General features: G+C 40.4%; 1 protein-coding gene across 1 annotated transcript in view; it reads left to right on the top strand.

Annotated features, from left to right (window-relative positions):
• The window catches only part of Dnah14 (dynein axonemal heavy chain 14), a 199,822-nt gene that overhangs the window by 98,410 nt on the left and 85,952 nt on the right, over positions 1 to 15,460 (top strand). The window contains 6 exon segments of the mRNA XM_048358265.1: positions 676 to 928; positions 4,950 to 5,016; positions 9,410 to 9,654; positions 12,006 to 12,128; positions 13,136 to 13,288; positions 14,061 to 14,196. Of these exon segments, the coding sequence (XP_048214222.1) occupies positions 676 to 928; positions 4,950 to 5,016; positions 9,410 to 9,654; positions 12,006 to 12,128; positions 13,136 to 13,288; positions 14,061 to 14,196 (977 nt within the window).

Here is a 15,460-nt window from a genome sequence, read left to right as displayed (position 1 = left end):
ACACACACAATCTCAGCACACGCCCCACAGAGCCCACTCAACACACACACACACACACACACACAATCTCAGCACACGCCCCACAGAGCCACTCAACACACACACACAATCTCAGCACACGCACACAATCTCAGCACACGCCCCACAGAGCCACTCAACACACACACAATCTCAGCACACACCCCACAGAGCCACTCAACACACACACACACACACACACACAATCTCAGCACACGCCCCACAGAGCCACTCAACACACACACACACACACAATCTCAGCACACGCCCCACAGAGCCACTCAACACACACACACAATCTCAGCACACACACACAATCTCAGCACACGCCCCACAGAGCCACTCAACACACACACACAATCTCAACACACACACAATCTCAGCACACGCCCCACAGAGCCACTCAACACACACACACAATCTCAGCACACACACACAATCTCAGCACACGCCCCACAAAATCCCCCAATTGGCTGATGTCTTAAAATACCACGCTTAAAAATCACACATCATCCCAGAGAATAATAATTATTTAAGCTTTTTGTGGCCATTTTCCCTTCAATGAATAGTCATTCAAAGTTACATTTCACAGAGGTGATGATGCAGTTAAATGAAAGAACGTTGTATTTCCATAAGACTTTCTGTTTTTTATACCAGGACCCTGTTGACCTGGGATGGGAGCCTTATATTCAGTCATGGCTTTTGAAAACTTCTAATATTATGAGTCAATCAGGAGTGGACTGTCTTGAATTATTGATTAAAAAAAGTGTCCCGGAAGGCCTGCGATTTATAAAGAAGTATCAGAAATTTCAACCCTTTCCTGTGCATGGCATAACAATCGTTACAACCCTCTGCAGAATTCTTGATGCTTTCTTTGAATTCATGAGTACAAAAGGAGGTTTGGGACAAAGTGAGTTTTTCCCCCTAATTCGATAAGGACATTATGTGTTATCTAGTCGGTGACAATTTATCTCTTCTGTTAGATTTTATAAAAGACAATCAAACAAGAAGCCAAGAATGTTCAGCCTACTTGGACCTATGCACTTAAAGAAAACTAAGCACTTACAGAAAAAGAATGTGAAGGACCTTTAGAGGGTATCCAGTAGGCAGGTAGAAAAACAACATGCCGGGGGGGTACCAATTAGTACACACATTCTATGCTGGGAAGAGATTCACACTTCTCACTTCATAGGAAGAACAAGCAAGGGAAAGAAAACACCATAAACAAAGCAAAACATCAAAAAGATATGAATAGGGCCGGGAATATGGCCTGGTGGTAGAGTGCTTGCATTGCATACATGAAGCCCTGGGTTTGATTCCTCAGCACAACATATATGAAAAAACAAAAGTGGCGCTGTGGCTCAAGTGGCAGAGTGCTAGCCTTGAGCAAAAAGAAGCCAGGGACAGTGCTCAGGCCCCGAGTCCAAGCCCCATGACTGGCAAAAAAAAAAAAAAAGAGATATGAATAAAGTCTAGAAGCAAATCACTATGGTTGAAATAAGAAACTAGAAATTGAGATGAATGTTGGACTGGATAATTAGAAGCCAAACTGGAGAAATCTGGAAAATTCAAGAAGCTCTCTCAGATCATCAGTAAGGGCTGTGAAGAGATTAAATATTTTAAAAATACATCTTAAATATATTCACTAGTTATTTAAATACACATGTATATTTAATGATAAACAAAAGTTGAAAGCTTAGCATTTAAAGAACAGAAACTCTAGAAAGAAATTTTTTAAACAAATAGACAAGGAAAGAAATGTTTAAGAAATAATTGTCAGAGAATTCATAGAAATACAGAAAATGTAAGACCTGAAAATAAGTAGGACCCAAGAATAGTAACAGGATAGAAAGTGAAAACCCATTCCTCGAAGTGTTGTATTGGTGTACTATGCCACTGCTTTTATATGCTCACTCCGTTCTTTTTGGTTTGTTGGGTATGGATCTTTCTTTGTTCCTATTTGCAATTTTAGTTGGAAGTCAAGTTTCTGTTTTAACTTCCCTGTCACTGATTCTTTGCTACATGGAGGAAGGATGCAGTCAAGTTAGAACTGCTGTTTAAATTGATTGCTGCAGTCATTGTGTGGAGACTGGGTTTGAGTGGGAGAAACTGGAAGTGAGGAGACAGGTTGAGCAGTCAGTGGTGAGGAATCCTGAGCTAGTGTGGTGGTATGAGTGTAAGCATACACCAAAATATCATGTATGGAAATGGGGAGGGAAAGAGAGACAGAAAGAGCAAGAATGACTTTCTAGTTTCTAGAAATATAACTAACTTGAGTTGTCACCAATTAAAGCAGAATATTAAGAGAGATGGTTTCCAAGAAATAATGAATTAAGTTTTTACACATATAGATTTTGTGGGATATTTAGCTGAAATCATCCAGCAGGAAGGTAAGCTCCTAAGTGGGAGTACAAGTTTGACACTCATCAGAATGCATGTGAATGAGGTCATCCAGGGAGAATACCCAGGATGAGAAGGAACGAAGCTGAGGATAGAGAAGCAAGCAGTCAGTGAGAGGCCAAAAAAATAGACCCTAGAAGATGGTTGAGGAGATGGGTTATCTACAGGAAGGTGATACAATCTACCTGAGGCTGGAAGAGATGACATCAGAATGGAAGCATTGCACGTGTGTTTTGGTAAGGACTCAGAAATTTGAAAATGGTCACCTCTGGTGAGTACAATTCTTCTTATAAAATTGGAGGTGAAGTTATTTACCGAGTTCAATCAAGACCAAATGAAAACTTGATTTCTTAGATTGATGGCTCCTTTGAGAGTAGAAGCCATGACCTTTCATATTGGGAAGAATGAAAGATGGTGTTCGGAGGCCTCCTGAAGCTCTCAGATGATCATGCGTGCATGATGTGCATGAGGCACAGTCAGTCTACAAGACTTCCAGTCTTTTTACAGGAAGTAAAAGGACTTTACTTTCTCAACAACCAAAAATTATATTACAAATGAGTTCATTGGAATATATTTGGTGTGTTATTGTGTCTTATAACTGCTGAACAAGAGTAGCTAGTCTTATGTAATTTGGGACTGAAATCCAGTTTGTATCAACCATATTCTCTCTAGGGTCATTAAACAAATAGAGAAACAAAAATACATCAGGCTTATTTCATCTGCCACTTAGCTAAGTTTAGCAAAGGAAAGCCAACAGTACAGTATTACAAAAGTTACTCCTCGTGAGGCACAAAAGAAAAATTAAACAGAATTAAACTATGTGCATCAATACCATATTAAAAAGAATCCATAGAATGGGAGAAAATATTTGCAAATCCACATGTAGAGATCAATATCCTTAATAGATAAAGAACATTTACAATGTAACAAAAACTCATTAACAACCAATTCAAACTGGGCAAAGAATATGAACAGACAATTCTTCAAAGAAGATAGACATATATGACCAACAAGCACGCGTAAAAAATGCTTAGTACTGCTACCCAACATGGCAATAGAAACCAAGCCACAGTGAGATAACATTCATACACACTGGGATGTATGTGACTAAACAATAACAGATACTGGCGTTGCAGCGGAGAAATTGATAAAATAAATAAATAAATAAACCAAAATGCCAGTGGGCCACTATGGAAAACAGTATGGCAACTCCGCTTCCGCACAGATACTCACAATAACTGAAAGCAAGAAATCAGACAGGCATTTGTACACAGACGTTCATAGCATCTTTTACTCACAGTAGCCAGAAGGTGGAAAACCAACATCTGTCTGTCAGTGGGACAAAATGTAGCATGGAGTGAAATTCTGAAACAAAACATCAGCAGAGTGGAGGAGGAGGCAGATATAAAACTTCAGTGAAGAACTTCAACACATTTACTGAAGTTTTCAATAAAGCTTTTAGGAAAACATTCAATGTTACAAATAATAGAAATAAATTTTCTTTAAAAGCAGGATATATCTTTTCTGTCAAATAAGGAGGGGGATTTTCTAAAGCAAAACACGTGTGTGTCTATGATATGCTGATGCATAAACTTAAACAGCAGGTACTTGAGGTACAGTGATTCCACCTTTTTTTTTTTTTTTGGCCAGTCCTGGGGCTTGGACTCAGGGCCTGAGCACTGTCCCTGGCTTCTTCTTGCTCAAGGCTAGCACTCTGCCACTTGAGCCACAGCGCCACTTCTGGCCATTTTCTGTATATGTGGTGCTGGGGAATCAAACCCAGGGCCTCATGTATAGGAGGCAAGCACTCTTGCCACTAGGCCACATCCCCAGCCCTGATTCCACCTTTTTTGGCAAGCTATTTGATAATGATGTAGAAAATATTTGTATCTCTGCCTTAGTATCGCTTTTTCTGGAGCTACGTTGTAAAGAAATAATCCAAGAGATGCACAAAGGTTTATGCACAAGGAGGTTTGCATACAGATAGAATTATTTGCAATCATAAGACAGCCTGAATCCCAACAATGGGGGAAGAGCTTGATAAATTACAGTGAAACAAATGTATGTTTTGAAGGATTTTAACAGCTTAAAATTGAAAAGCTAGATAATAATAAAAGTTTTTATGTGTGTTTAAGTTTAACTTTTAAAATATGTATGTAACCTATAAGTCATTATATAAGAAGTGCATTAACATTTTAAAAGCTGACGTCCTGGAGTAATAACATTGTGTGTGTTTTCTCCTGTAGGGTTTTCTGTATTTTCTAAAGTATATTTTATTTTGGTATTTCAAAAGTACTAGGAAAAAATAAGCTAAGAAAGAGTGAGTCGTCACGGGCCTCGCTCTGTCCCTCTATGGAGTAGGTGGACGGACATCCGGATGGAGCTGATGGGGTGGGGGAGGCGGCTGTGTGAAGAAGAGCCTCAACAGCAGCTCGCTCGCAAGGCAGTATACTTCTAAGTTAAACCTCACTCAGAAGCCAGCCGAATTTTAGGCCTATTGCTAACTGTGTAAAAAGGCTCTTCTTTTTCAGGTAATAAGAATGGCACTCCAGCTGAGGAGACAAAATCTTTCAAAATCAAATTCAAGGATGAGAGAAGGTCAGTCACATTCACCTAGCAAACGGGTCTTAGTGTGCCTACTGGGTGCCAGACAGTCAGATACACCTAGGTTCCTGGCCCAGCAGCCACTGTGTGGAGAAACACCTGAATTTACTTTATTCCAACTAAGAGTCCTCAGTACACCTCATACAAGAACAAATTTCCATGCTCATTGCATGACTAATTGTCCATCCTCTGTAGATAGTTGATATGAATCTATTTTATGAATCTGCCATTTATAAGATGTGAAACGTTGAAGCAGTTACTAAATTTAACCTTTGTCTCACTTATAAAACCAGAAAAATGTGATATATGCTTCGTATCTAGAATAGTACCTGGCACATAGTCAGTAATTATAGCCTGAGAAAAGTACTAGCCTGAAATTTGTATATTTTCAAATAATACATTATCAGCTTTGTGTGTTTTTTAATTTAACTGGATAGAATCACTCTATATACTCTCCTGTGAGCTATATTTTTTGTTAATTAGCAGGTCAACAATGTACAAGTAGGGGCTGGGGATATGGCCTAGTGGCAAGAGTGCTTGCTTCGTATACATGAGGCCCTGGGTTCAATTCCCCAGCACCACATATACAGAAAACGGCCAGAAGTGGCCCTGTGGCTCAAATGTCAGAGTGCTAGCCTTGAGCAAAAAGAAGCCAGGGACAGTGCTCAGGCCCTGAGTCCAAGGCCCAGGACTGGCCAAAAAAAAAAAAAAAATGTATAAGTATCTGTTGTTTATGTATTGTCAAAGCTGTCTAATAGTCTGTGGTGTTATGTTCACAAGTCACAGTTTACACAGGTAAATTTTCAGGTTGGTTTCAATTCTTGTTACTACAGCTACTAGTATGATGACACCTATTTCTTGCATTTGTACTGCAGGAGTGATGGAGTGATGGGGTTGTTTTCTTTTGTTGAGATGGTGTCTCTGTGTTATCCTGGCGGGCTTTGAGTGATCCTCCTGCCACAGCCTTGTGAAATTATAGGTGCTACACGTGAGCTGAGTTGCATTGTGTATGTATGCACGCTTCTGATTGGGCTTGAACTCAGACCCAGTGTTCTCTCCTTTAGCTTTTTCACTGAAAGCTAGTGCTCTACCATTTGAGTCATGCCCTCACTTCTAGCTTCTTGTTGGTTAATGGGAGAAAAGAAACTCAAACTTTTCTGCCCTGTCTGGCTTCACTATTCTCAGATATTCACTTCCTGCTGGTGGCTCACACCTGTCATCCTAGTTACTCAGGAGAATGAGATCTGAGTATCAAGGTTCAAAGCCAGCTGTGGCAGGAAAATCAATGAGACTTATCTCCAATTACCCAGCAAAAAGCCAGAAGTGGAGACATGGCTTAAGTGACAGAGGGCCAGCACTAAGCAAAAATAATAAGGGAGCTGGGTGCTGGTGGCTCAGGCCTGTAATCCCAGCTATTCAAGAGGCTGACATTTGAGGATCACAGTTCAAAGCCAGCCCGGGCAGAAATGTCCATGAGGCTCTTATTTCCAATTTGCCACCAGAAAACTGGAAGGAGAGCTCTGTCTTCAAGTGGTAGAGTACCAGCCTTGAGCATAATAGCTCAGGGACAGTGCCCAGACCCTGAGTTCAAGCCCCAGGGCCAACAACAATAACAACAAAAATACATAGAGCTATGGAAATGCATGGACATATTGCTTTCCTAAGAGGGGGAAATGGCAGAGGTGAAGTCACTTCTATTTGATTGTCCATTAGTATCTCTGAGCTTCACAGATAAAACTTTATTAATGCTTGCCCTTACTAGAGGGACTTATCTTACCAAAATAAAAGTCACCTTGGATCTCTCAGCTGTGTAACTTGGCAATTGCAAATACTGCATCTGCATTTTTTGGCAGAATTCCCAAAGAATTCTGAGTTCTTTGTTTTCAAGGACATTAACCACACCTGTAGTGACCCTCCTCATTCTTTAGCATTATATTAAACTTGTGTGACATGGTTCATCTACCCAACACACACACACACACACACACACACGTATGCATTTTGGGCAGTACTGGGACTTGCTAAGTGTGTGTTGTACCATGGAGCCACAGCTTTTTTTTTGTGCACTGATTATAATTAGTAGTTTTTGTGGGACTTGATCTGGGGCCTAAGCGCGGTCCCTGAACTTTTGTTTCTCAAGGTTAGCACTCTACCACTTGAGCCACAGCTTCCCTGGCTGAGTTTTTTTTAAAAGATAAATTAAAATGTTTCTTTATTCTCTTAAGCCACTGATATACTCCGAGTAGAAGAAAAGAAAGGTTTTGCACCACTTAAAAAGCTTCTCTCGCTCCCCTCAAAACCCATCTCCCGGTCTCCACATTCAGCTGCACTTTAATGGTGTTGGCATTTCTTTTCCAGGTTCAAACTAGTTTCGTGTTTTGGCATGTGTATTCCTTCTGCTCAGAATGCTGTCTCCCTCCCGTGTCTTGCCAAATCTCATGCCTTCTTCGTAACTGGTCAAACCGGCCCTCTTGAGGAAGGCCTCCATAGCGAGTCCATGTCCCTACTGTTACTCCCCACAAGCAGGTCTTAGCCCGATCCACTGCCCTGTGAAAAAGTGTCGAGTCTGCTCTGGTCAGGGTAGCTGAGAAGCAATAGCCTAGACTAGAAAAGACCAACATTTAAGATTTTGTATAGAGGAATACAAAATAGATAAAACTTATGTGTATAAATTAAATAAAAACATGTTCATCTAGCTGGGTGCAGTAACTCACATCTGTAATCCTAGATGCTCAGGAGGCTGAGACCTGAGGATTGTGGTTCAAAGCCAACCTGGGCAGGAAAGTTTGTGAGACTCTTATCTCCAATAAACTATTCAGAAAAAGCCAGAAGTAGTGCTGTGGCTCAAGTGGTGGAGTGCTAGCCTTGAGCACAAAGAGGCCCAGGCCCAGAGTTCAAGCCCAAGGACTAGCCAAAAAAAAAAAAAAAAGTATTTTTAAATATAGAAAATAGTATGTGTATATATATATACATATATATGTGTGTATGTACATTCATAGCTTTTTAATATACATTCAAATATATGTATAATATACATTGTAAAAATTACAAAAACAAAAAATATTGGGCACAGCTCAAGTAGTAGAGTGTCCGTCTAGAAAGTACAAGGCCCTCAGTTCAAAAATCTAGAACCTCCAAAAAATGCACATTTCCTAAATGTGTGTGCATGTGTTAAATTAAAATGTATTAAATGTATTTAAAGGTTATATGAATATGTGCATATATTAAAATATAATCCATGTAAACAATCAGACTAAAATCTAAAACACATGCTACTTTAAAAATACAGTAAATTTATATGACTATTACAGGAAAAATTATACATTAACACCAGATTTTTTTTTGTCCATTGTGGGTCTTGAACTCAGGGCCTGGGCACTGTCCCTGAGCTCTTTTCATTCAAGGCTAGCCACAGCTCCACTTCTGGTTTTCTGGTGGTTAGCTGGAGATACAAGTCACATGGACTTACTTGCCCAAGATGGTTTTGAACTGTTATTCTCAGATCTCAGCCTCCTGAGTAGCTAGAATTAAAGATGTGAGCTACCAGCACCTAGCCCTAAAATTGTTATATCTGTAGTATTTGGGGGGCGGGGGGGGGAATGAGTAAGTGATATTAACAGTACTTAAATTTCTTAGGGAAGAGTTGCTGTCAATGTATCCTATCATCATTATTTTAATAGTATCTGTTTTTTTTTCTTATTTATTGTCAAAGTTTCATACAGTAGGCCTTGGGTACATTTCTTGTACTGTTTGTTACCTCCTCCCTCATCCCTCCCTCCCCCTTTCCCTCTCCCCCCATGAGGTGTTCAGTTGGTTTACAACAAATGGTTTTGCAAGTATTGCTTTTGGAGTCATTTGTCTTTTTATCCTTTGTCTCTAGATTTTGATATTCCCTTTCACTTCCCTAGTTGTAATACCAGTATATACAATATTCAGTGTACTCAGATGAGATACAGTGATAGTGTGGGTACAACTACAGGAAGGGGATACAAGAGGATCATCAACAATAGAAGCTACGGTTTCACATGGCATGTTGAAAGTGATTACAACAGTGATATGACAGTCGTTTCCATAACATGGAGTTCATTTCACTTAGCATCTTATGTGTTCATAAGGACATAGCTATTAGGTTCTTGTGATCCTCTGCTGTGACTAGCCTAAACCTGTGCTAATTATTCCCCATGAGAGAGACCATAGAGTCCATGTTTCTTTGGGTCTGGCTCACTTCACTTAATATAATTTTTTCCAAGTCCTTCCATTTCCTTACGAATGGGGCCATGTCATTCTTTCTGATAGAGGCATAAATTAATTGTAGTATTTAATGAAACTTTGGCAGAATATTAAGGTAAACTTACCAACTCTAAAATTTTAACATTCACCTTTCCAGAATCAGCTATGCCAAGAATGAAAATACATGGTTCCTGGAGAACAATCCAGATAAGTTAGAAATAATGCTCCAAAAGATTTTTGTATTTGCATTTACCTGGGCCTTTGGAGGAACTTTAAAACGTGAAGATGAGCATGAAGACGATAGAGTATTTCATTCTACACTTGGAACTGATTCACTTGCAGAAGTAACATATAGTTTTGACAGCCTTGTTCGTGAAATATTTGAACATGATTCACATATAGGTACATACTAAGAGAAAAAAAATTATTGTGCTTAATTGGAAACTGTGATGGGCTCTTATTAATTAAAGTGTGAAGATAAATGGTAAAATAGAGTTATTAGTAAGTATACCATCACCCTCACTCCACTGAAACAGGAACTCACCAACCTCTGCCCAACCACTGTGAAGCAGAAACTTCTATGGGGTAGAATAGTGGATGCTTAATTTTTTTAATTCTAATTCTTTTATAAAGCCTGGGATTTACTCTGTATTTGTTTTGGGGTCGATTTGTTTTGGGGTCAAATGGAATCCATCTTATACTTTATAATAGCAGCCTTTCCCACCAATTGTTGCCGATTAAAGTAACTATAAACATATAGATTATTGGGGCTGATATCAAACAGATAAAAGATAAATCACTTACAAGAATTTTGTTAACTAGGATGACCGCTAAAACCTGATATCAAACATGCAAATCCTACTTACCCCTCCTCCCAGGTGCTAGTTGTGGAATCCAGGGCCTTGTACTGTAAGAGCACTGTGGTGCTGAGCTACATCCTAGTCCTTTTATGTGCAAAGCATTTCATTTAAAATGTCTGGGTGGGGGCTGGGGATATGGCCTAGTGGCAAGAGTGCCTGCCTCATATACACGAGGCCCTGGGTTCGATTCCCCAGTACCACATATACAGAAAATGGCCAGAAGTGGCGCTGTGGCTCAAGTGGTAGAGTGCTAGCCTTGAGCAAAAAGAAGCCAGGGACAGTGCTCAGGCCCTGAGTCCAAGGCCCAGGACTGGCCAAAAAGAAAAAAAAAAATGTCTGGGTGGGAGAATGGTATAGCTCAGAGGTGTGGCATGGATATGTGCACTAGGCCCTGGACTCTATCCTCAGAAGTCAAAAACAAAATTTTTAAGGCATGTGGAGAGCAGAAAACCAACCAACCAACCAACCAACAAAATCCTTTTTGTAGAAAGGAGGAGATGTGCGTGCCAGTACTGGAGCTTGAACTCAGGACCTTTTGCCGACATTTGTGGCTAGTGCTCTACCACTGAGCCACACTTCCAGCTTTTTACTGGTTAATTGAAGGTCAGAGTCTCAGGACTTTCTCCTGGCTGGCTTTCAATCACAATTCTTATCCTCCTGAATAGCTACGATTAAAGGTGTGAGCCACTTCCTTATAGATTAACTTGGAATCTCAAAATATTTCATGTTAATTTGTTATTCAAGTCAATGATTCAGTTCTATACTTCTAACTCATAAAAGTAATAAATCATCTTGATATATTTGTCAGGCAGAAATACTCAAACAGGAGTGATTCTCCCTGAAAATCTAAAGGCAAATGGATGAATTACTCATTGTTAGACTGTTCATCTTAAAACAATGAATGTAGGGGCTGGGGATATGGCCTAGCGGCAAGAGTGCCTGCCTCGGATACACGAGGCCCTAGGTTCGATTCCCCAGTACCACATATACAGAAAACGGCCAGAAGCGGCGCTGTGGCTCAAGTGGTAGAGTGCTAGCCTTGAGCGGGAAGAAGCCAGGGACAGTGCTCAGGCCCTGAGTCCAAGGCCCAGGACTGGCAAAAAAAAAAAAAAACAATGAATGTAGAGCTGAGGTATGGCCCAAGTGGTAGAGTGCCTAGCAAACACAGACCCTGTACTGAAAAGATGTGAAACACCAGCATTAAAAAGAATCTAGAGGGCTGGGAATGTGGCCTAGTGATAGAGCGCTTGCCTGGCATGCAAGAAGCCCTGGGTTCGATTCCCCAGCACCACAGAAACAGAAAAAGCCAGAAGTGGCGCTGTGGCTCAAGCGGCAGAGTGCTAGCCTTGAGCAGAAAAAAGCCAGGGACAGTGCCCAGGCCCTGAGTCCAAGGCCCAGGACTGGCAAAAAAGAGAGAGAGGAAGGAAGGAAGGGAGGGAGGGAGGGAGGGAGGGAGGGAGGGAGGGAGGGAGGGAGGGAGGGAGGGAGGGAGGGAGAGAGTACCTACAAAAGACCACAGTAGAAAATGAGAAAGAAAAGAGTAGGAGGAGCAAAACACTTTTCCCATGTGGTGGGGGATGGGGAGGTATTTCTACACTTTGAAAAACCAGTACAGACAATATGGAAATCAACATGGGGGTTCTTAAAAACTAAGAATACAACTATAATATAAGCCTTCTAAGCCACACCTGCTTGTATATCTGAAGGAGAGAGACGAGAGATACCTGCACACCCACATTTATAGCAGCAGTATTCACAATAGCAGAGCTATGGAATCAGCCCCGCTATTACCTAATGAGCGAATAAAGAAAACATGGTGCAGATTTGTCATTGCTAAAATATGGAACCAACCTGGATGCCCCTCAGTAGGATTTTCTTATTCATTGTTTTCAGAGTTGAGTATCAATCTACCAATTGGCGACCGATCTATCTTTGGATATTTTGTCGACATACAGCAATGTGAATTCATACCTTGGTCAGAGTTAGTTCCTAATGTTGAGACACTAGTTGATAAAGGTAAGAATATTTTGGGAGAGGGGAGGCATGGGAAAATGAGGGAGGAGGTAACATGTTTAACAAGAAATGTACTCACTGGCTTACATAAGAAACTATAACACCTCTGTAATTCACTTTGACAATAAAGGGGGGAAAAGAATATTTTAAGAATCATATTTATAGCTGCTCTGACATGCTGGGAGTGCTATCTAAAAAGTAACCATGTCTCCCTCTTTGAAAATTAATATATTCCGATTGTATAAGGACAGTTTCTGATTTATGTTTTCAAATCTTTCATTCAACTGGCCAAGTTATGAGTCACTTAGGCTTGCTGCTTGATGGCCAAGAAAGACAAAAGCCAGAGCTGCCTTACCTCTACTCTTACACACACACACACACACACATACACTTTAGGCTGATGTGCTGTCCTCTAGTAAAGGTAAACTAGGTTAATCAGTTACTACTTGCAGAAATGCTTATCAAAGATTCTTTTTCTTTTTCTCACCTATAACCTTGGCAAAGATCTTGGTTCCTTTGGGAAGGTATAAAGACTCAAATATTGGCAAGCAATTTACCAATGTCCATCAGAATTATAAGCCAGATGCAAGTGGCTCACACCTATAGTCCTAGCCACTTAAGAGGTCAGAGTTTGAAGCCAGCCCAGGCAGAAAAGTTCACTAATCTCTAGCTCCAAAATAACCGGCAAAAGGCACACAGTTAGAAGTGTGGCTCAACTGGTAGAGCGCCAAACAAGCTTAACAAATGTGGGTCCCTGTGTTTAAAAAGAAAAAGTATATAATTTATAACTCATGTTGACCAAAATTCTACTTATAAGAAATGATTCCATGTATACATGAAATGCTATGTATATTACATAAACACAGATTTATTTGTAATAGTGAAGTTCATTAGTGGAGCATGGGTGAAAAACTTACCACTAAATCGGATCAAAAAGCATCTAGTCCCTAGAAGACTGGATAAGCATTTCCTTCTAGGTCATTGGAAAGTGAAAGGGTTTTTGAACTTAGGGACGTCGCTGCTGAGTGACCTTCAAGGAGCTGGTGAGACCATCTTGACAGACTGTGGAGGGTGCATTACTCACACCGCCACCCGAGACACCACGTGCCTTGCTTTCCTCATGAGCCTTCTCCTGAAGAATTCCATGCCCGTGCTTCTCACAGGTGCTAAGAATATGCCATAGAAACAGACTGTCAGAGATTTGAAGATTGCTTATTCTTAACAGGTTTTAAGTGGGTGAAAATACAGGCCCTGAAAGGCTTTAGCAGTTTGTATTGATTTCTCTTCTGACCAAGAGTACATGAATGCCCATTCCCCCACGTGCCAGTACAGAACATAATAGCAGTGCAAAAATTCCCGTTCTCCCACGTGCTAATACAGGACATCACAGCAGTACAACAATGCCCGTTCCCCCACGTGCCAGTACAGGACAGGAAGCCCTGGGTTCGATTCCCCAGCACCACATATATACAAAATGGCCAGAAGTAGCATTGTGGCTCACGTGGCAGAGTGCTAGCCTTGAGCAAAAAGAAGCCAGGGACAGTGCTCAGGCCCTGAGTTCAAGGCCCAGGAATGGCAAAAAAAAAAAAAAAAGTACGCACTCTTTTAAGTATGAAACTGTATCCCCTCTCATACATCACTTTGACAATAAAGAAATAATAATTTTTTTAAAGCTGTGTTGGAAGCATGGATCAAATGATAGAGTGCCAGCCATGCATGAACAAGCACACTGAGCAAGAGTGTAAATCCCTCGTTCAGTCTCCAGTACCAGCATGGGAACTGTGTTGGGGCGGGCGGGTAGGGAGAGAAAGAGAGAGAGAGACTGCATCTTTTGTGCAAATTTGAAATTGAAGGAGAATGCTATACTTTAATGTGTTAACATGTATCTATTGTCTTATACATTATTTATACATTAACCAATGTATTTCCTCCTAGGAGAGTCCGGTGTTGGGAAAACAGCTACCATTAACCAAATGCTTGAAAAGTTAGAGAGCTCAGGAGCATTTGATGTAAAATGTGGGTCAATCTTAGGAGACGTCCTATTACATAATGAAATTAAAAAGTCAAGGTTGTATATATTAAACTCCAAATTTTATTTGTCTGATAAAATGTTTACCTTAATATATGTATACCTTGTTTCAAAAAGTAAATCTGTTATGCAAAAATGCAAAATTATTCAAATGAAATGATTTTTTCTGTTCTCAACTGTCCATGTTTGACAGACAGTAAGTGTATATATTTGAATTACAATATAGTTAGGAAATGACTGTTAGCTAATTAACATATCCTTCGTCCCGTATACTTGACATTTATTTTCATGAAAACACTTAAGATCTGCTCCTTAGCAATTTTGAAATATACACTGTTGATGACTATGACCACCATGCTGTACAGTAGACTGAAATGGCATTACTTCTGTATAACTGAGCTGTGTACGGAGAGAAATGCCTCCCATTTCTAGCCACCTCCCTATCAACTTCTGGCAGAATGATGTATTGTCAGCTTCTGCTCACTTGGTTTTTCTAAGTTAATAGTATATTTAAGATGAATGAGTATTTATTTTTCCATATCTGGTTTATTTCTCCATTTTCATGTCAGTTCCATGTTGTTTTCATTGCTATTGACTTGTGGTATATTTTGAAACCACACGCTATGCTGCCTTTGTTCTTTCTGTTCAAGATTGCTTTGGCTATTTGGAATTGTTTGTGGTTCCATAGGAAAAACGAAAATGGCACTGGACGTTTGGCAGTGATTGCACTGGATTTGTAGAACACTTTGGACAATATGGATGATGTAGCAGAACTAATTCTTTTTTTTTTTTTTTTTTTTTTTTTTTGGCCAGTCCTGGGCCTTGGACTCAGGGCCTGAGCACTGTCCCTGGCTTCTTCCCGCTCAAGGCTAGCACTCTGCCACTTGAGCCACAGCGCCGCTTCTGGCCGTTTTCTGTATATGTGGTGCTGGGGAATCGAACCTAGGGCCTCGTGTATCCAAGGCAGGCACTCTTGCCACTAGGCTATATCCCCAGCCCCCAAGCAGAACTAATTCTTTTAGTCCGTGAACACAGGGTGTTTCCATTTGTGTTTTCTTCAATTTCTCTCATTAGTGCTTTATCAGTTTTAATACACAGATTTTTTTTATCTCCTGATTAAATTTACTCCTAAATGTCTTTTCATCCCTGAGGATTGAACTCAGTTCCTTGCAAATACTAGGCAAATAAACTACCACTAAGCTACATCCCAAACCATTTTTGAGACAGAATCTCTCTATGTAATTTAGGCCAGTGTAGTCCAAGAGTCCTCCTGCCTCACCCTCCCGGGTTCTCAGATTTACAGATA

This window comes from Perognathus longimembris, chromosome 11 (assembly GCF_023159225.1).
Source record: "Perognathus longimembris pacificus isolate PPM17 chromosome 11, ASM2315922v1, whole genome shotgun sequence".
Classification (NCBI taxonomy): domain Eukaryota; kingdom Metazoa; phylum Chordata; class Mammalia; order Rodentia; family Heteromyidae; genus Perognathus; species Perognathus longimembris.
The sequence above is the reverse complement of the archived record's forward strand: the minus strand, read 5'-3'. Positions and strand labels throughout refer to the sequence as shown.